This window comes from Poecilia reticulata, chromosome 6 (assembly GCF_904066995.2).
Source record: "Poecilia reticulata chromosome 6, P_reticulata-male-v2, whole genome shotgun sequence".
Lineage (NCBI taxonomy): Eukaryota > Metazoa > Chordata > Actinopteri > Cyprinodontiformes > Poeciliidae > Poecilia > Poecilia reticulata.
This window is the reverse complement of record NC_088835.1, coordinates 24,767,807-24,790,541: the sequence shown is the minus strand read 5'-3', so window position 1 is coordinate 24,790,541 and position 22,735 is coordinate 24,767,807. Positions and strand designations below refer to the sequence as shown.

General features: G+C 39.6%; 1 protein-coding gene and 1 non-coding gene across 8 annotated transcripts; both read left to right on the top strand.

Annotated features, from left to right (window-relative positions):
• Positions 1-351: 351 nt before the first annotated feature.
• kif23 (kinesin family member 23) lies at positions 352-20,957 on the top strand. 7 transcript variants are annotated; one of them, XM_008412167.3, is made up of 24 exons: positions 352-633; positions 856-922; positions 1,061-1,189; positions 1,578-1,683; positions 9,041-9,177; positions 9,272-9,384; positions 9,474-9,644; positions 12,338-12,382; positions 13,377-13,489; positions 13,770-13,891; positions 14,002-14,104; positions 14,182-14,261; positions 14,333-14,452; positions 14,528-14,672; positions 15,563-15,724; positions 15,829-15,995; positions 16,095-16,268; positions 16,368-16,595; positions 17,680-18,117; positions 18,263-18,496; positions 19,316-19,404; positions 20,125-20,203; positions 20,526-20,596; positions 20,676-20,957. In XM_008412167.3, exons 1-24 carry the CDS (start codon positions 620-622, stop codon positions 20,689-20,691), a joined length of 3,123 nt encoding a protein of 1,040 aa, XP_008410389.2. In that variant the 5' UTR covers positions 352-619; the 3' UTR covers positions 20,692-20,957. The 7 variants fall into 7 exon arrangements, with proteins under 7 accessions (XP_008410389.2, XP_008410388.2, XP_008410390.2 ...); XM_008412166.3 differs by having other exon boundaries at positions 17,680-18,126; XM_008412168.3 differs by lacking the exon at positions 12,338-12,382 and having other exon boundaries at positions 17,680-18,126.
• LOC145552097 (Z30 small nucleolar RNA) lies at positions 13,550-13,647 on the top strand. Its single transcript, XR_014088046.1, has one exon. It is a non-coding gene; the product is annotated as a Z30 small nucleolar RNA (small nucleolar RNA).
• Positions 20,958-22,735: the final 1,778 nt, after the last annotated feature.

The window sequence follows — 22,735 nt, the reverse complement described above, 5'->3', positions numbered from 1 at the left end:
TACAAAAGTGACATCATAATTTATTTTTTCAAGATTATTGCTTTTTTTTTTTTTTAAAGAAGAACCAACAAGAATATTCTGAACTTCTGTTTAAATGAAGTAATACAAAGGCTGTTAAAATGGTCATTGCATTGAAAGCAATGTGTTTATTAACATTCATCTAAATTGCTTTCGTTGTTTTAAATTTTATAAAAAATAGTGAGATAATAATAATAATAATAATAATAATAATAATAATAATAATAATAATAATAATAATACAAAGCAGCACATATTAATGAAATGGAAGAAAAATTATACATTTTATAGTTTTTTTCTTAGCTGCTATTTATCAGTTGCAAGGTTAGCCGGAATGCTCAACTTGCTACATCACCTACACTCGGATGTTTCACATTATTCTTTTCCTGCGGACTTCACATAGTTTACATTTTTGTCTGGTGTCGTGTGTTTATCACCATACACGGATGAAGACCGGCGGAAGCACGTGTTCTTGTTCTGGGATCTTATTGGCTCATTTCGGCTTCTTTTCAAAAGGTTCCGTCTGAGACTGAGGCGGAGGGAAGATTCAAATTTAGAGCAACAGAAACGGTCAAACTAAAACAGATTACTACTCTTTACAATGAATCGACAAGCGTAAGTACGATTTCTTTTCCTCCGCGCGTCGCCTTTAGGGTTTGTTTCAAATATGCTTTGTGTTATCATTAAAGGTTGATTTACGGAGTTGGCGAGACTTTGATGACTAGCTTAGCTGTGGGATAGTTAGCAGAGAAGCCAATCGTTACCGTTTACTATTATGAATCACTAAAAGTAGCTGCGACGGTTTGAAATGTAATCCATTTTATCCTTCACTATCAGGAAATGTAAAACGCCCCGAAGGCCTCCTCCTAAAAAGCCTCCCAACAGCCAGAGAGACCCAGTTGGGGTAAGTATCCGAGGTTTATAAGCGAGCATTTCAACATGGCGGTCTAAGAAAAAACGATGTCTCTGCGATCTTATTAGCGTCTTCAGCGAATCTTCATTGTATTCTGTAAGAAAAATAAATGATTTTGATTTCTATCAGGTGTATCTACGTGTGCGGCCTCTGGTTGCGGAGGACGAGGAGTGCTGCATTGAGGTAATCAGCAGCTCCACTGTCCAGCTGCATGCTCCCGAGGGCTTCAAAGTAAACCGAAATGGGGAATATAAAGAGGTAACCAGTCCAGCCATGCAGGTGTACCTTAAACTACAGCTGCTATGCCATATACATGGATTACATGTCAATTTTGGATGACTCAGATCAGCAAAATCGGTTTAAAACCTCTTTAGAAATATTATTTGGCATAAATTATGTGCATGGTTTTCTTCAAAAGCTGTGTCATCCCTATCATCATCATATATATATATAATCTTCAAATACTTTTACCAACTCCTAACTAAAACATTAAACCACTTTAGGCCTATCAAACATGTCAGATTCTGAGTTTGGTGAAGAGCACACAAAAATTAGAAGGCTGTTCACATTTATTAAAAGTATTTTAAAAATGTATGTTTTGCATAATAAAGTATATTCATATTAATGGATGTGTTTTGGTTTTTAGACACAATACTCCTTCAAAAAAGTCTTTGGAGTTTCTGTATCGCAGATGGAGCTCTTTGAGAACATGGCCAAACCTCTTGTTGTTGACCTCATTCATGGGAAAAATGGTAAGAGCATAAGATAATAAATTGTAACGTGCAGAAATCGGGTGTCCACAGCCTGGAGCTGCCACCAACACACAAGAAAATTACAGCAATATCACGTCATAGCACAAAAACTTTACAAATATAATAGAGATGTGCCGATCAGGTTTTTTCCTGCCAATTCCGATCACCCATGAGGGCCGATACCAATCACATAATTATTATTTTTAATTATTACTACTGGTTACATTATGTGGAAAAAGAAACCATGAATTCACCTTAATTTAGACAAAAACTTGATTTTAATAACTTTTTCCAAGAAGAAAACTAAACAAAACAGGCATTGTGCAAATTGTACTGCTATCAGTAATACTATCTTTAACAGACTGATAACATATGAAGGCTCTGGAGAGGCTAAATAATGCAAAAAGTCCAAATAAAACCTCTCAACATTGCTAAAGGAGTCGAGTATAAAACTTAACATTCAAAGGCAAATACAGGTTCCATCACAATAAACAATCCTGAATTACTGAATGAAAACTTTCTGATATTATGGCGGCTAGCTGATTACTGCTAGTTCTGAGTGGCTGTTTCTGACTGAGCGGAGTAATTATGCAGAACAGGGAGGAGATCGATTATTTTATCTGTCTCATGTTAGGACAGCGAAAGTTTTAATACGTATGTAAAATGTATTTTTTTTAAGTTAGATGCTGCAGCTTTAAAGCTAGTCAAAAAATGACATGTGGTATGTTAATATTACTTTTATTCAGTTTATTTCACTTTAAAAATGCTCACAGGACGCTGCACGATCGGCTGCAGAAATGGATAAGGATGAAAACCATACTTGTAATTTTATTGCGTAACCTTTTAATGTGGAACGCTGCGGCGGCAAAGGATAGCAGCTGTCAATCGTAACGACTGGCAGCCCTCGGTGTAACCGCAGATTTGCAGTGAACAGTTTTTATCAAGTAAGAAGACTAACGTTCATATACCTTATAAGCAAGTATGATTAGAAACGTATTGCTTCATGGAAAAAGTATCCGTCTAACCATTGGTAGCCATAGAGATAATGCCACAAAGTCATTTAGCCTAGCATGTATGGAAAAAACTGGTTAGCATCTCGTCTTTTGTACGTTTTTACTGCTTCTCCGGTTTAAGGGGAAACTGTGTTTATGACGTAGTGATATAAATTATGTTGGTGTTTCTCAGGCTCCATGCGCCTGGTGAAGATGAGCACAAAGGTTTTTGATGTCATCTCCTCTGCAGGACTCGCTGCTGCTAGTTTATCAAATCTTTTATGCAGAGTGGTGCAAGCCTTTGATAAATCTCATCTTTATTTTGCACCCTGCACTTTTGACTCATTTTTTAAAACTCAGAAATGCATAAAAACTACTGTTGTGCTTTCCAGGTTTAACCACATATGGTGGCACACACAGATAAACGGTGTGTGCCAAAAATCATCTGTGCTGCATAATCTATATTCTTTTTCCGGTCGTAAGTTATTCATTAGCTCCATTTATTGAAGTATTTCTTAAAGTGAGGTCTTAAATTATTAAATCTAGTACTAGTGCAAAATTAAGAGTCACTTCCATTGGTTCCTTTTTGTTTTTCTTAAAATTTATTAAAATCAGAACTGGCCAATGGAAAATAAAACAATGTAACTGAAGCTACATTATCTACAGATCATACAGGTAGCTTCTGAAATCTTGTTGGAAAGTTTCAATAGGCATGGATTTATGGCTCCAATATGAGACTTTAGTTAATGAGCTTGATTCATTTGTGTCTGTGGTATTTAAACAATCTAGAAAGACTGCCTGAAAGGAAAATCAAAATAAAATAAAAAAAATGAATGAAAGAAATCATTATAAAATATAGATATCTTATGCTGAATTTACTTGTTGGTGACCAAAGTTGTGTGCAATTTTGTTCTCTGTGGTTAATAACTTCTCTTTAAGCAGTTACGAGGCACGGTTGTGGCAGTAACTTGACAGGTTGTTGCTAGGTAACCAAGAGTGAGCGTGTGAGTTGCTAGGTAACCAAAGAGTGATCTTGATCCTTTGCACGTGACCTGACGTCACACTACTCGGAACTCTACCCGCTTCTCCATGACAGACGTCAAAAACCATAGACACAAATATGGTCCCACTACTATAATTTAGCTGACCTTAATATTTCCTTTGTTTTATTTTGGTCATTATTGTTTCACTTAGTGTTTATATGTGTGTGACAGGCGTGTGTATTGGACATTTGTAGAAATACGCAACAAATCGTATCGGTTCACACAACATTTAACAGCCAAATATGATTCCATATCTTATGGGACGAGTGGCAAGCCCATGCCCTCATGCTAACATTAGCCTTGTATCTAAAATACAAGGCATTTTAGATAATTCCATAATTATTAGCAATGTTTATTATACTGAATGGATTAGGTCACTGTAAATTCACATGCTGATGACATCACACGTCACCGACAGCATTTATGCTAACCTTAGCATTTTGGATCATTTTAATTTATACAATGTTGGCATACTGAATGATGTTGGCATACTGAATGACACCTGTGATGTTTGATGACACACCACTATACCATGATATGCTGATAAAAGTTGAATCCACAGAGTGCTTTCATTTAACACTGGCTAGTGGTGACATCACAGTGATGTCACCACTAGTGGTGACATCTGGCTAGTGTGATGTCACAGCATGTGACATCAAATGCTGGTGATGTCACATGCTGTGACATCACCAGCATGTTTACTTACTTGCATACTGAATTGACTTAATCCATTCAGTATGGTAAATATTGCTAATAAATATGAAATTATGGGGAGATGAGGCTTGCCAACGTGCCCCATCTCCAGGCCTGGATCCCCACTCTGGGGAACACTTGACGCAGGCAAGGGAACACTTGCCCGCGTCAAGTGTTCCCTTGCCCGCGTCCGAGCAAGGGAACACCAAGTCCATTGTTATAACTCATCATAAGGGGTCTTCGGGCTGCTCTTAGTCTGGTTCCTCACCTAGGACCTGTCTGCCTGGGGTGACCCTACCAGGGGCATAAAGACCCAGACAGCAGAGCTCCTGGGATCACCGGGACACTCAAACCCTTCCACCACGATAAGGTGTCAGCCCATGGAGGGAACTAAGAAAAGATTTTAAAACCAACTACTAAAGAAACGATTTTAAAAAGACCTACAGTGGATATAAAAAGTTTACACACCAAATATAAAATAAAAAACTTACAATAATAATATGCACACACTTAAACTAAAACTTTGTTGCAGCACCCTTGGATTTTATTACAGCACTAAGTCTTTTTGATGTGGAAATATTTGGCCACTCTTCTTTGCAAAACTGCTCCAAATCCGATAGATTGCAAGAGCATCTACTGTGCACAGCCTTCTTCGGATCACCCCACAGATGTTTGATGGAATTCAGGTCTGGACTCCAGCCTTTTTTTTTTTTCTTGTAGGTTTTGTTGGCTCTAGTGGCCTTTTTTTTTTTTTTTTTTTTTTTTTAAGGTTTTGTTGCCGCATTGAAAGACATGCGGCAAATGTCACCAGGCTTTGAATCGTACCTGCAACCACCAGCATGAGGACTAAGGCCTCAATACATGGGTTGTGCTTTGCACTGCGCCACCACAGCACCCTCCAGCCTTGATCTTATTCCGGTGAAGCCATTCTTTTGTTGATTTAGACGTGTGCTTTGGGTCGTTGTCATGAAGTTCCTCTTCATTTTCAGCTTTCTAACAGAAGGACGAAGGTTTTGTGCCAACACTGACTGACTGATATTTGGAACTGTTCATATTTCCGTCCACCCTGACTAAGGTCCTGGTTCCAGCTGAAGGAAAACGGGCCCAAAGCATGATGCTACCACCACCACCATGCTTCCCTGTAGGTATGGTGTTCTTTTGGTGATGGGGCAGTGTTGTTTTTGCTCCAAATATACCTTTTGGAATTACGGTATGTCCAAAATGTTCAACCTTGGTTTCATCAGACCATAACACATTTTCCACATGTGTTTGGGAGATTTCAGATGTCTTTTTGCAAAATTAAGCCGGGCTTTGATGTTTCTTTGAGAGATAAGGCCACCCTATCCCATAGGCCAGACATATGAAGAAGACAGGAGATTGTTGTCACATACTGTAGTACAGCCAGTACTTGCCAGAAATTCTTGCAGCTCCTTCAGTGTTGCTGTTGGCCTTTTGGCAGCCTCCCTGACCAGTTTTCTTCTTGTCTTATCAGTTTTGGACGGACATCCTGTTCTTGGTAATGTCACTGTTGTGCCATGTTTTTTCCACTTGATGATGACAGTCTTCACATTGTTCCATGGCATATTTAATGAATTGGGAATTATTTTGCATCCTTCACCTGACTGATATCTTTGAATAATAAGATCCATCTGATCCTGTGGCAGCTTTTTGCGGACCATGGCTTGTGCTGGATGATGTGGCTACGGAAAGCCAACTAGAACAGCTGAAAAATGCAGTCACAAATGCAGTCTTTTGAGACTGAAGGAGGCGGAGTCTTGCTGCTACGCCGTAACAAACTGGATGTTAAAAAGAGCTATAAGGCTGTGGACCCCTATCTTTTAACGGATCGATACTCGCGATGCTTTCCTAGGGCGGAAAATATCGGTATACATCGCTGAATCGATTTATTTATACAGCCCTACTTTTACTGCACCTTCCTGAAAGATTTCCGTTTGTCTTTCAATTGCATTGTGCAGATTATAGGTCACAGTAAAGGTGGAAAAAGCTGTAAAAATGTTTTTTACATTAAAAAAAACTGGCATTTGAACAGGGTTGTGTAGACTTTTTATATCCACTCTATCTACTAAGCAAACAATTAAAAAAAACACGCCTACCTACTAAGCAATTTAAAAAAGACCTAACTACCTACTAAGCAAACAATTGAAAAAGACCTACCTACCTACTATCAAACAATTGGAAAAGACCTACCTACCTACTACGCAAACAATTTAAAAAAGACCTAACTACCTACTAAGCAAACAATTTAAAAAAGACCTAACTACCTACTAAGCAAACAATTTAAAAAAGACCTAACTACCTACTAAGCAAACAATTTAAAAAAGACCTAACTACCTACTAAGCAAACAATTTAAAAAAGACCTAACTACCTACTAAGCAAACAATTTAAAAAAGACCTAACTACCTACTAAGCAAACCATTCAAAAAAGACCTAACTACAAATTTTAAATGACCCAACTGAAGGCATGAACGGTTCCACAGGTGTGATCTCATCAAACGTTGGCTTGGCTCGAAATCCTCCTTCCAGAGGATCAACGAAGGCCTCCCTGGGTACGATGTTATATCTTGGCTCTAGATTAAATTCCTGTGGGTCTTTGGTTGACAGGATCACTGGTTGGTAGTTTTCAAGATCTATTATGTCCGACACATCATCTGAAGGAATGTAGACCTCCACAGGTGAGATTTCATCACACCTGGGCTCCAGTTCTAATTCCTCGTCCAGCAGATCTTTTGTTGACAAGATGGCTGGAGGAGTCGAGGCTGCCATGGCCGTAGTTCTGTTGGCCATGGTGTGAGAGGTCTCTGGGTTTTTCGGTAGGTTCACTGGAGCAACCCTAGATGAAAATTTCCGAGTGAACTTGGTGAAAAAACCCTTAATCCTCCCTTTCAGACCTTTGAGCATAGATGTTTGCTCAACTGGGCGGACAACGGCTTTCTTGGATTCCTTAGTAGACGTATGCAATCTGACAAGAAGATCCTTAACCATCTTTTTGATTTCGTCAACCATACCGTTGAACAGTTGATCTTGATTGCTGTCGTCGGAGTCTATGCTGGAATTGACTCTTTCCTCCACATATTTGACAATTAGATTGTTTAGATTGTCAGTGTGCTCTGTTCGGACATCTCCGCTAACCTTTACGGCCATAGCAAAGGCTTCAGGCACCTTGTTGCCAACGATTGCTTTTATGGCATCAGTCGTGCAAATGTCCTTTGGAAGACAAACTTGAGCGTTGGCTGTAAAGAGCTCCAAGATATCATCCAAAATCCTAGCCAGAATGTAGGTGGTGGATCGAGCGGGGTCTCCCTCTGCCAAATGCATCCACTCAATCCAGGTTAAGTTCCAGAAAAGTGGTTGAACTATAAACCTCAGGATGTTGGCTGTAACGAATTGGTTCATTCCGCTTGGCATAATTGCTGTAGACTTCACTGATTTCTGGAAAAGTTTCAAGTTTTCTGCTTTAACGCTAGATTCACAGGAACTGCTCCGGGCTCTGAGACAAAGGTCTGCAAAGTGAGGGTTTGAGAAGAAAGTGCAAATGAAGACTCCTGCCTATGACGTTTTTCTTCAGACGTCATAGGCATCAAACCCGCCGAATTCTATGTTCTCGTGTAATAAGTCACGTTTTCTAGACTTGTGTTAAAAGCTGTGTCCGAAGAAGGTCTTCGAAGACCGTGAATATCGACGACCGGAAGAGGGAAGCTGTCAAACAGCTGTTGTACAGTTCTAGCCTTTAGCTAGCAAAAACAACCAATGCGCTCATTTTAAACAGAGGTTCGGTATGAGAGTCACGACCAGGTGGAGCAGAAGCGGCACTCCGTCTGGGAAATATTACTACCTGTAGCGCGTAGCAGCGGTTCAACAGCGAGAGCAAAACCAGCGTCTGACTTAAATAATTTTGCGGATTGTTTGTTTAGCTTTCTGACAGTCATGCTAATCCGGGCGAGTGTTTGTAGCTGTGCGCTGCTTTACCTGCTATCTGATCCTCCATATGTCTTTTTTTTTACTGCAGTGAGTCCCGATATAGCCAAACTCCGTCAAGTATGGCATTGTTTATATGACATATTAGATTCGTGGTGTTGACGCATGTTGACGTGCTTCACCCCACGTGCTTCAATTATCCTCACAACATGCAAACTTCCCCATTCAGTGCGTTATAGTTCCACACGACACGGCTTAGGATTTGTGTTGCTGCGCGTTTGCGCAGAGTGAAGGAAAGGGGAGACCAGCGGCACAGACGGGCTGCAAAATGAGAAGCGTGTGATTGGCAACAAGAGATCGTGATCAGCGATCACCGATCATATACTTTTCACAGAAATCGGCCAATTATGATCGGCCGATCGGCACACCTCTAAAATATAAGTATTACAACAACACGGTATATCCAACAATCTGGTAATATAAATACATTTATTTTAAGCTATTTATTTGACACTTCCACAATAAATGAACACGATCACCAAATAAAAATATTAGGGATGCACAATATATCCACACTAACATCAGTAATGTAGCATGATTATGCTCATCAATCTGTTCCTGCATTATAAAAGCATCAGATATCTTTTTTTTTTAAGTTCAGTGTTTGCTGATGATGTGCTGTTTGCTTGCAGGGCTGCTCTTCACATACGGTGTCACAGGAAGCGGGAAGACTTTCACCATGACTGGCTCTCCAGGCCAGGGCGGACTGCTGCCCCGTTCCCTTGACATGATCTTCAACAGTGTCGGCCCCTTTCAGGCCAAAAGATATGTAAGAGAGCAGTACACAATGATATCTTTCAAGTCCACGCGACTTGTCGCTGTATTTCCTTAGCTTTACGTTTATTGGAATCTCCTCTGCTCAGGTTTTTAAAACGGACGATAAAAACTGTATGGAAGTTCAGTGTGAAGTCGATGCTTTGTTGGAGCGTCAGAGACGGGAAAACAACTTAACAGTTCCTAAAACTCCCTCCTCCAGGTATATCTTGTGATGCTAGGAAAAACGAAAGCTGCAATCAACACTGTATAACTAAATATTGAGGTTGTGTGTAATTTCCTGCTTTTTAGACAAAAGGTTGACCCTGAAATTGGTGACATGCTGAAACCAGAGGAGGCCTGCAAAGCCGATGGTGTGGATGAGGACAGCTGCTACAGCGTCTTTGTCTCCTACATCGAAATCTATAACAACTACGTCTATGACCTCTTGGAAGAAACGCAGGAAGACGCGATCAAGCCAAAGTAAGTGTCTAAAATAAATGGACGTACAGGTGTGCTTGAAATGTATGCTTAAGCACCGTCATTCTAGAGCAGTGTTTCTCAACCTTTTTTGGGCCAGCGCCCCCCTAGCCTTTATCCAGGTCCCTCACCGCCCCCCACCAAAGAATTTGCAGACTACTTTCCACTGACCATTATTTTATCATTAATATTACTATCAGTATTGTAGATGTTTTGATTTTTATGCTTGTTTCTGTATTTATCATCAAAAATAATTTCCCAGAGAACAAAAAAGTCATGGGAATAGAAATTATTTTTACGGGCGTCTACGAAAAATGCAATGAACATTCTAGTTAAAATTTGTAGGCCTAACAGCAGCCAGTCAGAGTGGAAACAATATTCTTATTTTGTGCCATTTTCAAGTTGTTAAATCTTTCACAAAATGACCAGATAAAAAATGAACAACATGCCAGTTTAAACTTTGATCTATTTGCAAAACGACTGAGCTCTGCAACATTAAAACATGGATAGAACTGCAACTACATTAATCATAACTCTTCTTCTCTTCAGTGTTTGTCAGTTTCTGGTGGTGCAGCTCTGTGCTGCCTTCAGGAGAATGGGACATCAGAGTATCATCCATAAAACTTCATCCACATGGCATTTATTGTGCAAACCAGAGCTCTCAGTGGAAAAATAAAGTTCCAGATCCTTTTAATGCCAGACAGAAACATGGATTATATCTTTATATAAACATGTCTATTGATTTATAGATTAATAGTTTTACTGGACAGAAATTACAAAGAACAAATCTGGTTCTTAATCAAATCCTAATGAGTCAAATTGAAAGTGTCATGGAGTCACTGAACAGCCTCATGACATTAACACTGACATGAAAAATAATATTGAAGAAATAAATGTATAAAATCTAATTAAAAACATAAATAAGTGATAAGTTATTTACTGTTATGGTCTGTAAGATATATTTATTCTCAGTACTAGATGTGGTCTCAACAAACCCATGACATTTCAACAATATTATTTTACCTTTTATCTGGAAATAGTGTCTGTTTATTCTTGCCATACAGTCCTATGTAGAGATGTGCCGATCAGGTTTTTTCCTGCCGATACCGATACCGATCACCCATGAGGGCCCATCACCGATACCGATCACATAATTATTATTATTTTTTATCATAAACACTACCGGTTACATTATGTGGAAAAAGGAAGCATGAATTCACCTTAATTTAGACAAAAACTTGTTTATAACTTTTTCCAAGAAGAAAACTAAACAAAACGGACATTGTGCAAATTGTACTGCTATCAGTAATACTATCTTTAACAGACTGATAACATATGAAGGCTCTGAAGAGGCTAAATAAGGCAAAGAGCCAAAATAAAACCTCTCAACATTGCCAAAAAAATTCAAGTATAAAACTTAACATTCAAAGACAAATGCAGGTTCCATTACAATAAACAATCCAGAGTTACTGAATGAAAACTTCCTGATAGCATGGCGGCTAGCTGATTACTGCTAGTTCTGAGTGGCTGTTTCTGACTGAGCGGAGTAATTATGCAGAGCAGGGAGGAGATCATTATTTTTTTCTGAGATTATCTGTCTCATGTTAGGACAGCGAACGTTTTAATACGTATGTAAAATGTATTTTTTTAAGTTAGATGCTGCAGCTTTAAGCAGAGGTTCGGTGTCAGAGTCACTACCAGGTGGAGCAGAAGCGGCGCTCCGTCTGTGAAATATTACTACCTGTAGTGCGTAGCAGCGGTTCAACAGCGAGAGCAGAACCAGCGTTTTACATCGCAGCTCGAAGACTTAAATAATTTTGCGGGTTATTTGTTTAGCTTTCTGACCGTCATGCTAATCCAGGTGAGTGTTTGTAGCTGTGCGCTGCTTTACCTGCTATCGGATCCTCCATATGTATTTTTTACTGCAGTGAGCCTCGATGTAGCCAAACTCCGTCAAGTATGGCATTGTTTTTGTCGTATTAGCTTCTTGTGTTGATGCATTTTGTCATGCTTCAATTTTCCGCCTCAACACACAAACTTTCCCATTCACTCAGTGCGATATAGTTCCACATCGCTTAGGATTTGCAGACTGACATAAACCTTTTAAAACAACGGAAACAATTTCTGCATTCTGATTATTGAAATTTAAAAGTGCTGTGTTGTTCTATCACACCCATTTCATACCGGACCACTTACAGCTGCGGTGTTACAGCTATAAAATGAACGCTCTCTATCGTGGTATCACTCATGGAGGGATTTCTTGATTTCTTTATTTAAATGGGTTCATTTTTCAGAGGGATACACAGTGAGGGTATTGTGATTTTAGCTACCAGTAGCAGGAGAACAGAGCCAAGAAGCTAACAAACACTGAATAGAAGAAGAGCTGCCATTATACAGTTGCAGCCAAGCATGATTTAATGTAACACGGTACAGTTTTACCAAGTTGCTCAAAGTCTAAACTGGTATTGTTGTGCATTTAAGGTGTAAAGTTTACCTTCGACCAAACACCCCCCAAAGGCATCCCAGCGCCCCCTTTTGTAAAAGTGTCCGCTAGCGCCCCCTGCCGTCCAAACGCCCCCTGGGGAGCGATACCGCCCACGTTGAGAACCGCTATTCTAGAGTCTCTGCGAAGATGTTTAATAGTTTTATGACAGAGTAGCTGGAGGAGAAAAACTGTTGTCTTTTCTTTTTGCTAGGTGGAATGGTGGAGGCACACCTGTGCGCCAGAACACTGAGTTCATGTATGTGGCCAGTGAATACTAATCCAGTAGACATCAGATTAGCTGCATGATCAAGCTAAGCTGTCCAGTTGAACACATTTGTAGAAGAGAATTCCTTAATAGTGATTTTTGGTATTGCGAAAAAAAATATTTATTGGCTACTTAATTTGTGGAACAGGAGTCCATGTTAGCTGGATTAATTATAAGGGAAAAATTAAATAATCTGTTATATTTGGTTTAGGCTAAAACTGATCAAATTAAAGTGATTACTAATTAATTCTAGAAAATAATGTATTCATAAGACTAGAAATACAGTAAATTGCCATTAAATTTTTTTTTTCCCTGGAACGTCTTTGAGTGATCACTTCAAATAACAAATGCATACTTGTTTGAATATTGGATATTACACAAAAAATTAAGTCAATAAAATTTGTTTCAGCAGGCGGGGGAACATTCAAGTTATCATTCAGAAACTTTTATTTTTGAATTGAATTAGCTGTGATTTAAAAAATCTGCACTTTTAGTGTGCATTACTGTCCATGTCTGATACATCTCTTAATTATCAATATTTTTAATAGAGCTGATCTACAGTAGACTAGATGAGAAAAATCAAAGGAACAATGAAATGGCAGTTTCAAGAAATGACGAATGTGATGCTAACTTTAGCATCGAGTCATTTAAAAAATCTAAAAAAAAAAACTTGAACAGGGTAATGTCTTGTTCAAAATGTGGACCATTTTAGAAGTTTGTGTCCAGACGAGTATGAAATTTGTCATTGGAACATGAGCTGGAGCCTTGGTTATGAAAGACTACTAAGCAATGACTCACTATTTAAGTCTGAGGACTCTGCTGATTTTTCAAGTTTTGTCTCCTTTTTGTTTCATAGAATTTTAGAAATCCCTACATGACTCGCTTTCTGCTTTCAGTCTTTGCTTTGCTGTTTATGTGTTGCATGAAAAGCTGTTCCTTTTCACTGGAGAACAATTTACCTAAATTTTTTTCATTACTGCTACAGACCGCCTCAATCTAAAATCCTTCGAGAAGATCAGAACCACAACATGTACGTGGCCGGCTGTATGGAGGTCGAAGTCAAATCTGCTGAGGAAGCATTTCAAGTGTTCTGGAGAGGTGAGCATTTCTGTTTTTGATCCACAAATGATTGAAACAAACCTGTTTTAGCTACAGACGCTGCAGTGATGATTTCTAGATGTGACTGACCTGGAATTGCTGGCCTCCGGGTCGCCTCTGTTCAGGAAATGACTTGGGTTAATCTTCTCTCTGAGCGGTTTCAGATCTGTTGCAAAAGATACATTTTGTGCAATGAATTATTGAGATAATTTAACTTGCACATTAAAATTCTGTTTGTTTTTTGTATGTGTAATATTTTTTATTTTTTTTATTTTTGCAGGTCAAAAGAAGAGGAAGGTTGCAAACACTCGGCTGAACAGAGAGTCGAGCCGATCGCACAGTGTGTTCATCATCAAACTGGCTCAGGCTCCTCTGGATGCAGACGGGGACAACATTCTCCAGGTTAGTTGCAACCAAACTTCTCTCAAAGTTCAGAACGTATTACAATATCCACCTGCTATTAAGTTATTATCCACGCTGTTGATTTGGATGTTCTCCCTTTTAACCGTCAGGATAAGAACCAGGTGAGCGTCAGTCAGCTGTGTCTCGTTGACTTGGCAGGAAGCGAGCGCACTGGTAGGACAGGAGCTGAAGGCACGCGAATGCGTGAAGCAGGTTTGTTAAACATATATGTTAGGTTCGATAAGGCACCTAGAAATGTTTTGCTTAATCTAACATGCTTTTCTATCCAGGAAACATTAATCAGTCGCTCCTGAATCTGCGGACGTGCCTTGAAATACTTCGGGAGAACCAAATGTGCGGCACCAACAAGGTAAGTGTTGCCAGATTGAAGCTAAACGTTTCCATTCAGACCATGCAGGTAATGTAGAACCTCTGTTGTAGATGGTGCCATACAGAGACTCCAAAGTTTCCCACCTGTTTAAAAACTACTTTGACGGAGAAGGAAAAGTCCGGATGGTTGTGTGTGTCAACCCCAAGGCGGATGATTACGAGGAAACGCTGGCAAGTTTATCCCACGGATTCACTGCGTCCTTCCAAGGATGTTTCCGTTCTCTAACAAGCTTCCTGTCTGTGCAGCTGGTGATGCGGTTTGCAGAGATGACCCAGGAAGTGGAGGTGGCTCGTCCGGTAGACAGGCCCATCTGTGGATTCACTCCGGGACGCCGCCATAGGAACCAGGCGTTTAGGGAGGAGATGTCTCAAAGGTTGGAGGACCGCGGTGGTAAGGATGCTTCTTAAATATAATTCTAAAACCTTATTAGACCTGGATGTTTAGGCTTAAAAATAAATTCTCCCGATTTTTTTATGTATATGTATATTTTCATACTAAATACATTTTTTTCCCCAAATAATTTGTTTTATTTCTTAAAAAGAAATTAGAAATGACAAATTAATCTTAATCCGCTTTTTTTAGGGGTTTAAATTATGGAGTAATATTTATGCATCCATTAATCTCTGTTCATACTTTTTGTTCATCCGTCCATCTACTATGTGAACTATATTTATACGGGGCCATTTCCAGAATGAAGAGTTGGACTTAGTCTGAAGGAAGTCTTAATTCACACCAAGAGCTTTCGGACAATTTCATGCTTCCAACTTTATGTCAACAATTTGGAGATGAGACTTTCTTGTCCCAACATGACTGTGCACAAAGTAACTTCCATAAGGATATGGATGAGTAAGTTTGGAAGACCGTCACTTTGCCTATAGAGAGTATAAACCTCACACCGATAGAATGTCTATGAACTGAATTGGCGCAGAGCCTGTGAGCCAAGCTGTCTTGTCCAGCATCAGTGTCTGACCTCACAAATGCTTTTAGAGAATAAATACAAATGCATATCTGCAAAGGGTGGGTTGGCATCATATTACACTCCATGCAATGAAAATGGGATGTTACTCTGATTCTTATATGAATCACAGATGTGTCAACAGTTTTGGCAGCATAGTGTCATAAGTTCATACTTCAGAAACTAAAGGCTAAGAGGTTTTGAGTTTTTAAGACTGAAATAATGTTGATATTTGACATAATGTATATAAGCCCTGGATTGCTTTTAGTTTTCCATGTGTTTAATCAGAAAATGTTAACTTGTTGAACCCAACGTCTTCCTTCAGACGCGATGTCTGCTCTAAATGGGGTGGTGCTGAGCCTGCCACCTCTGCCCACATCTGAACTGACTGACCCAAATGATGAGATCACCATTCCTCGGCTGATTGAAGCGCTGCAGAACAGACAGAATATCCGGCAGATGATGATTGAAGAATTCGACAGAGCAGGTGAGAACTCACAGCTTGTCTGTCACAGGTTAACAGCTTTTTTTTTTCTTTTTTTTTTTTCTTGTTTGTTTTTGTTTCGGCTCACCTTCCATATCTTATTTTAGCAAGCAAAATGAAGTCTATGCTGCAAGAACTGGACTCCAACATCATTTCCAAAGAGAATGTGATCCTTGAACAAAACGGCAGACTTTCAGAGAAAGACAAAGTGATTCATAGCAACAAGACTGAGATCGAACGTTTAGAGAAGAAGACCAAAATGCAAGAACACAAGGTTCTTCTTTGACTTATTTATCACTACTGGTTTGTAGATGTTTTGTAGTGTTTTTTTTTTTGTTTTTTTTTTTTACTGTCCATCATGACTTCCTTCCAGATCGACATCCTGCAGAAAACGACTAAAATCTACGAGGATGACAAGCGTTCCCTGCAGCAGGAGCTGGAAACCAGGGGGCACAGGCTGCAGAGAGAGCTTTCTGAGAAGAGACGCATGGAGCAGCGCATGCAGGGCGTGGTCTCAGACACACAGCATAAGTGGGAAAAAGAGTGTGTAAGTTGGAACAAACGTATCATCACCTGTGTGTGCTTCTGGAGCATTGTTAGACTTTTCAGTGACATAATTTGGTGTAACGATGCTAATGTTGCGCAGGAGAGACGAGTGAATGCGATGCAGCTTGAGATGCAGAACAAGCTGTGGGTGAAAGACGAGAAGCTGAAACAGCTCAAAGCTATAGTAACGGAGAGCAAGACTCCTGGTCGCCCCAATCCCCAGCTGCATCAGACTCAGCCTCCGCCTCAGCGGTCGTCCAGGGAGGAGCGGCCGTCCAGGGAGGAGCGGCCTCCATCAAAGAGATCCGCCTCACCATCGCCTGTTCCGGTACGTCGTCAACTAAGTACTTTGCTCCCAGGCTCTTTTTATTGTTGAAAATTGTTCAAAGTTACAAGTATCACTGACTTATTTGATGCTCTTTTGCTTTTTTTTCTAAGGTTCTTGCTGTGAGATTGTGCAGGTGTTAGGGATGCAAGTTAATCTAAAGTTGATCGACTAACGATTAATTGATTACATTTTCTTAAAATCAAGAAGGCTGACTCTTTCCATAACATAAAGGTTAAAATTTTTCATAATATGCCGAAAAATTATTACAATTTAACAGTTTGTATCAGCTGTGTTAAATACTCTAAATACAGGAAATTGTGGTTTTCTTACACTAATTTAGATATATTTATAAAATATAACAAAACGGAAACCTCTTAAGTTGCTGAATAGAAAAATAAAATATGAAAAGAATAAAACGTATATGAAACATATCATTCTCCATAAGCAGATGTTGGTACAGAATTGCCGTCTGTAGTTGCTGTTAAAGGGAAATGAAAACATTATTCTATGAAGTGCGTTAACTCACGAGAACCCTCAAAATAAACCTTACTTATTGGCATAATACGACAGCGTATTAAGGCCACTCTAAGAAAGCAAAATAATAAAACTTAAAAGAGTAAAGTCATGGCCCTGCGACAGACTGGCGACCTGTCCAGGGTGACCCCGCCTCTCGCCTGGAACGTTAGCTGGAGATGGGCACCAGCACCCCTCCTGACCCCACTGAGGGACAAGGGTGTAAGAAAATGGATGGATGGAGTAAAGTCATGATATTATGACTTAATAAGCGCCATTACGGTGAAACTTAAGGAGCTTGTCTTTACCCACACCTGACTCCGCTTAAGGATGACCGGCCGCGCCCTCTGCTGGATGGCGGCCAAATTACAACATTAAAAAGGGCTCTAAGCGGTTATCAATTAATCAATTGGGACTGCTTTTAATTTAATAAACCATTAAAATACAGTTGATCATGAGTTGATTAATTGTTTGGATCCCTGGCAGGTGTCTATTTTTTCTAGTCTGTATTGGTTTTATAAATTTGTTCTTCTGGCCCTATCTTACTGTTTATTTCCATTTTGCTCCTCAGAGTCTGGGCGAGTCTCGTCCGAGTCTCGACGAGTCTTCTCGGAGTCTGGACGAGTCTCGTCAAAGTCTCGACGAGTCTTCTCAGAGTCTGGACGAGTCTCGTCCGAGTCTCAATGAGTCTTCTCAGGTCAGTCCAGTGCCAGGGTCACCTGCAGTCAGAGCCACTAGTGATGAGGAGGTCGAAATGAACCCAAGACCCACATGCCCCCTTCCCAGCAGCAGTTGTCCTTTATCAGTGGCCAATACTGTCTCCTTACTGGAGCAGGAGGCGGCTCCAGATGAGGTTTTACCGTCACCAGATATCCCCAAAAGAACTCTGTCTCCCACCGGCTCCCCAGCCCGCCGAACCAAGAGAAGAGCAGAGTGCTGTAGTAGACGGGGGCCCCGTCTCCCCTCCCCCATTTTGCTCCTTGACTTCATAGAAGAGAAAAGCAACAGGGTCAGTGAGGTAGTTGCAGCAGCATCAGGTTGAAGAATTAAAAACTGGATTTTCCGCTTGTTGTAGTTGAATTTCAGGTTGGTCAGGGATCATTTTAAAGTGTTTCACGTGTCTTTTGTTTGGTGTTGAATTGTTACGCGATCAGACGACCACGCCGGTGCGGCCTCGCCGCCGCCGGTCCCGTTCCGCGGGCGTCGAGAAATGGGTGGACCACAAGCCGCCCTCCAGCCTCGACTTGGGGACGGTCCTCCAGCCGGTCATCCCCAACGCCATCCAGGTGTCCGCGCCCAACGAGAAGGCCCTGTCCAAGTGCGACAGATACGTGTTGACGCACCAGGAGGTCGCCTCTGACGGCGAGATACAGACCAAACTTATCAAGGTCAAGTGAAACGTAGCAGGAACTTAAATATTTACTTATGTTTGCTTTTTACTCAGGTTGACTTCAGTTTGAGAGAATTTTAGTGCTTATTGCAGTGAAATAAAGAACAGATCTGTAAAAGAACAAACAAATTTGAATATCCATTAATGTGAGAATAAAATCTTTTCACGTCTAATCTTTATTACAACCAGTATGTCCACATTTCTTTCTTTTTTTTATGATTTTTGGAAGTTCAATCTGCAAACCTTTCTACAGATTTTTAATTTTTATATTTTCTTTAAACTCATCCAGGCTAATTAAGACATAAAAAATGTTTCCGATTTTTTTTTTAAGCCAGATGAAGTTGAGGGCAAATAATTTCAACTAGCGAGGCACGATGTATCAGCATGAACATCGGTATTGTCTGATGTTTGTAATTTATTTATTAATTTTTTAACGGATCAGTCAAACTAGTAAAACTAGGCCAGTACTAACAGATATTTACATCCATCTTGTTGCTATTTGAGTTTCAGAAGTGGATCTAGAAGATTAATAAAGTTTTTTTGTTTTTGCTTTAAAAATTTGCTGAGACATGGGGGCAGTTTTTTTGGGGCAAAAGCAATTTTATATTATCAGCAGAAATCTTAAGAACTCTGAATTGCAGGGAAGCCAATTTACATTTGACCTTTTGTTGTTTTTTTTTTTTTTTTTGCTTCACACTTCAACACTTTAAAATTAAGTAATCTCCTACCAGGTTAACTGATTGTCTTTATCTTGGAATATCTGAGCTTATGTTGCCGTTTAAAGTTGGCTCTAACCTTATTGTTCCTAACGTTTCAGGGGGAGGTCATTAAAACCAGAGGCGGAGGCCAATCTGTGCAGTTCACCGACATCGAGACGCTTAAACAGGAGCTCGCCACCGCCTCAAGGTGACGCAAAAGGCTTTTGAGCTATTGTTTTCAGTGCATTGTGTTTATGGTCATTGTGCATTCTGGAAAAGTATAGAATTGCATTTTATTATTTTTCAAGGTCACTGTTATTTATTTAAAGAGAAAGTAATTCTAAACTTTAGCCCGCATTCTGTTATCTAAAAGACAAAGTTGCATACCTTGGCAAAGGTATGCGAAACAACTCCTTCAGTCATCTTTAGTTATTGTAGGCTAAATGTTCTGATTTGATCAGTGTTAGACTGTAAAGTAAAGCTGATTTAACTCTCCCAGAACTAACCGCGAGGCGGCGCACTTCCTCAGCATCATGTTGTTTCATGAATTTATATAAAAGAAAAAGAAAGAGGTGATGGAACCAAACAGGGTACATTTTCTTTGTACTCCAGTGTCTGGGATAATCTTTCAGATATGAGCCTGAAAAAGTGTTGGAGCCATGTGGATTCATGGTTTGCATGGTCAGATATACAGTAAATATGGCCAGTTGGATGACCTCACTGAGGTCAGTCCTCGTATAGATGATGGTGGCCAGAAAATGTGATTTAACTGCAATCAATGTGGTTATCCCAGAATCCAACAGTATGGTAATTGCATATTTTCTGGTGTTACGTAGCCATAATCCAATTAGAATTTTGTAAAGATTAAAGCATTTTCAGTGGAGAAAATGCTAGCTTAATAAATTTCCGTCACTGTGTTTCTGTGAAGCCGTAAAAGGAAATCGTCAGAAGGAGCTGCTGCAAGTGGAAATCAAACAGATGGTGCTTGGACTGATGTGGAGACACGGGTAAGTTAAAAAAAAAAAAAAAAAAAACATCTTTAATGACTGTCTTTATTTAGTCATCCAGTTTTGATCTAGGATGAAGTTTAAAAAAAAAGTAGCAAGCAGCAGCTGCTGCAGCACTTCTGTTGGTCTGTTTTCTTACACAGCAAAAATTGGTTAAATGGGAGGAACTTTGATGCATATTAAAAGGCTGGACTTTACCCAGAGTGTTTAAAACTCACTGATGTAGCAGAAACCAAAATTCATCCCTGTAATGTTTCGTTTTAAAATTTCCATTAGAGACTTTTAAAGCTTCATTTCTAATCCGTTTTTCTTTTCTTTCCAGTGCTCTGTGGCCTTGGAGATGAGGGCCGGGTCAAACATGGGGCCTGGAGTTGAGCATCACGGGATCCCAAAGTAAGCTGCCAGCAACATAATTAATAAGACATCGTTTTATTGACGTAGGAAATGTCTGATTCACTTCGTTCTGTTAAAGGCGCAGAAAACCCTGAAAGCTCCTGGCTGCTGCATCAGTATCTCCTCTCTCCTGTCCTCACTTGGCTGCTGTGCAATACTCTGAACTTGTATTTTGTATTTGGCTATTGTTTGAATATTTATGCTTTTTTTTTCATGCTTCTTTTTATATATGTTTGCAAAGGATTTCTAGACATAGGTCACTAAAATGTTCATAAAACATTGTTGATATTGGTCTGCCACTCTATTTGTCTAAATTTTTTATTTTGTATCTACTCTTGAATAAAACAACTTTTGAAGAGTCTGTGTGTGTGTGTGTGTGTGTGTGTGTGTGTAAAATATGTAGTTGAGTAAAACACAGGGAAGAATTGATGAAATCAGTTGATCAAAACTAATATCACATCAAGCTAATAAAAAAAATAAAACGTGCGACCTTAACATAACTCCACAAATAATTGATTGTGGAAACTTATCTGTTTAATCCTTTTTTTTTATATCAAAAACGAAGTACAAAATGCATATGGTGCACTGTACAAGAACATACCTTTTCACTTCATTTCTGTATTTCAAAAATCAATTTCATAAAAGGTTTTGTGCAGTCTAATTTTAGAATCTGAATCTTGGGGTTTTATTTACTATAAGTTATGAAAATTAACAGAATGAACACTAAGTATTTTTTTGAGTGGAATCCATATAATTGAATTTTACTTTTTGTAATTTTTTTATTTTTTGAGGATTTTAAAATTTACTTGGATGCAACTACATAAGAACGAAACAAACAAAAACCATATAATTGGTCAGCACTAGAGGGCAGCAGAGGACAGCAGGAAACTAGAAGACTCGCTGTGATCCATCTTCATCCTGAACTAACCTGTAAACAAAAAAACCATAAACGTTTCAACAAAAGAAAATTCTAAAATCTTATACTTTTATTTTACAGCACTGATGAAAGTGGAGCAATATTTTATTATGGATGTCCAGGTTGCTTTATTAGTTGTATTTGTCAATAAAAAAAAATTAAATAAACAGCAGCTAGTGCTGGAAAGAGGAAGTTTGATGAACAAAACTCAGCATTCATTCATCTAAAATGGTTTGAATATATCTGCACCCAATCAGTTCTCTGATTTCAGCGTGCAGAGTTTACCCCTCCTCCTCCTCCACCCCCCCCCCCACCCCCCCACACACACACACACACACACATTTGTGCAAGAAAATTATATCATAATCCCTCCCAGCATTCGTCTCTTATCGGCTGAACATCACAGGTGTTCTGATCATCTCGTGCCACTGGGTCCAGTCATCCAGGCTTTGAGTAGATGGTTGAAAACTCATCTACTGCCAGTCTGGCTGAGTTTCAATTGGAAAGCGCTGGAGAGTGACTAACACGGAGCCTCTTGGAGAGGGTCAAGAGCCCAGAGCAAGCAGCGGCCATTAAATTCACCTCTATGAGATATTGAGTGCTTTGCTTTTTGACCAGGCTCTGTTTGATGTGCTGCACCACGTCATGCACAGCTCCTCACCGCAGGGCCCTCCACAAGCCAAGTGGTGTGAGCTTTATAAAGATGTTATTATCAAACTCCTGATGAGCCTCTGATCAGCGCTTTCAAAAGAGACACTTGAGGGGAACTGCATCACAAGGCCTGAAACACACACACACACACAAAAGAAAAACCCACATCTTAAAAGACAATGCCACTTGTCCAACTGTATCCTCAGAGTACACCATTCTTGCCTTTCAAAGCCTAAAGCCCGCTTATGTTTATGAATTATTCTTTTTGCCGGTGTTGATAAACTTGCTGGAGGGAAATTTTCTCTTCTACTTGAGTACACAGTCAATTAGTCTGCCTCGGATTTTTAAGAGCGAGCCTAATTGCAGTGTTTTATTGACTCTCTGCTTGAATGAGTCTGATGAAGATGTCTTAAGCAGCCTTTGGCACAGTTGGGATCAAATCATTTTCGCATCAATCTGTAATGTAATTGAGGGTCGTTAATAATTCAGCGATTCAAATTTGTGTTGTCCAATCGTTCGCCTTTCATATTTTAATTTTTCTCGATTGCAGGCTGATTAAATCCACACATATA

Bases quoted from the DNA above. Each gene is read 5' to 3' on its own strand.
- kif23 (XM_008412166.3), top strand. The intron at 16,596-17,679 runs GTACGTCGTCAA...TTTGCTCCTCAG, and splicing joins CCTCACCATCGCCTGTTCCG to AGTCTGGGCGAGTCTCGTCC. The intron at 20,204-20,525 runs GTAAGTTAAAAA...TTTTCTTTCCAG, and splicing joins GGACTGATGTGGAGACACGG to TGCTCTGTGGCCTTGGAGAT.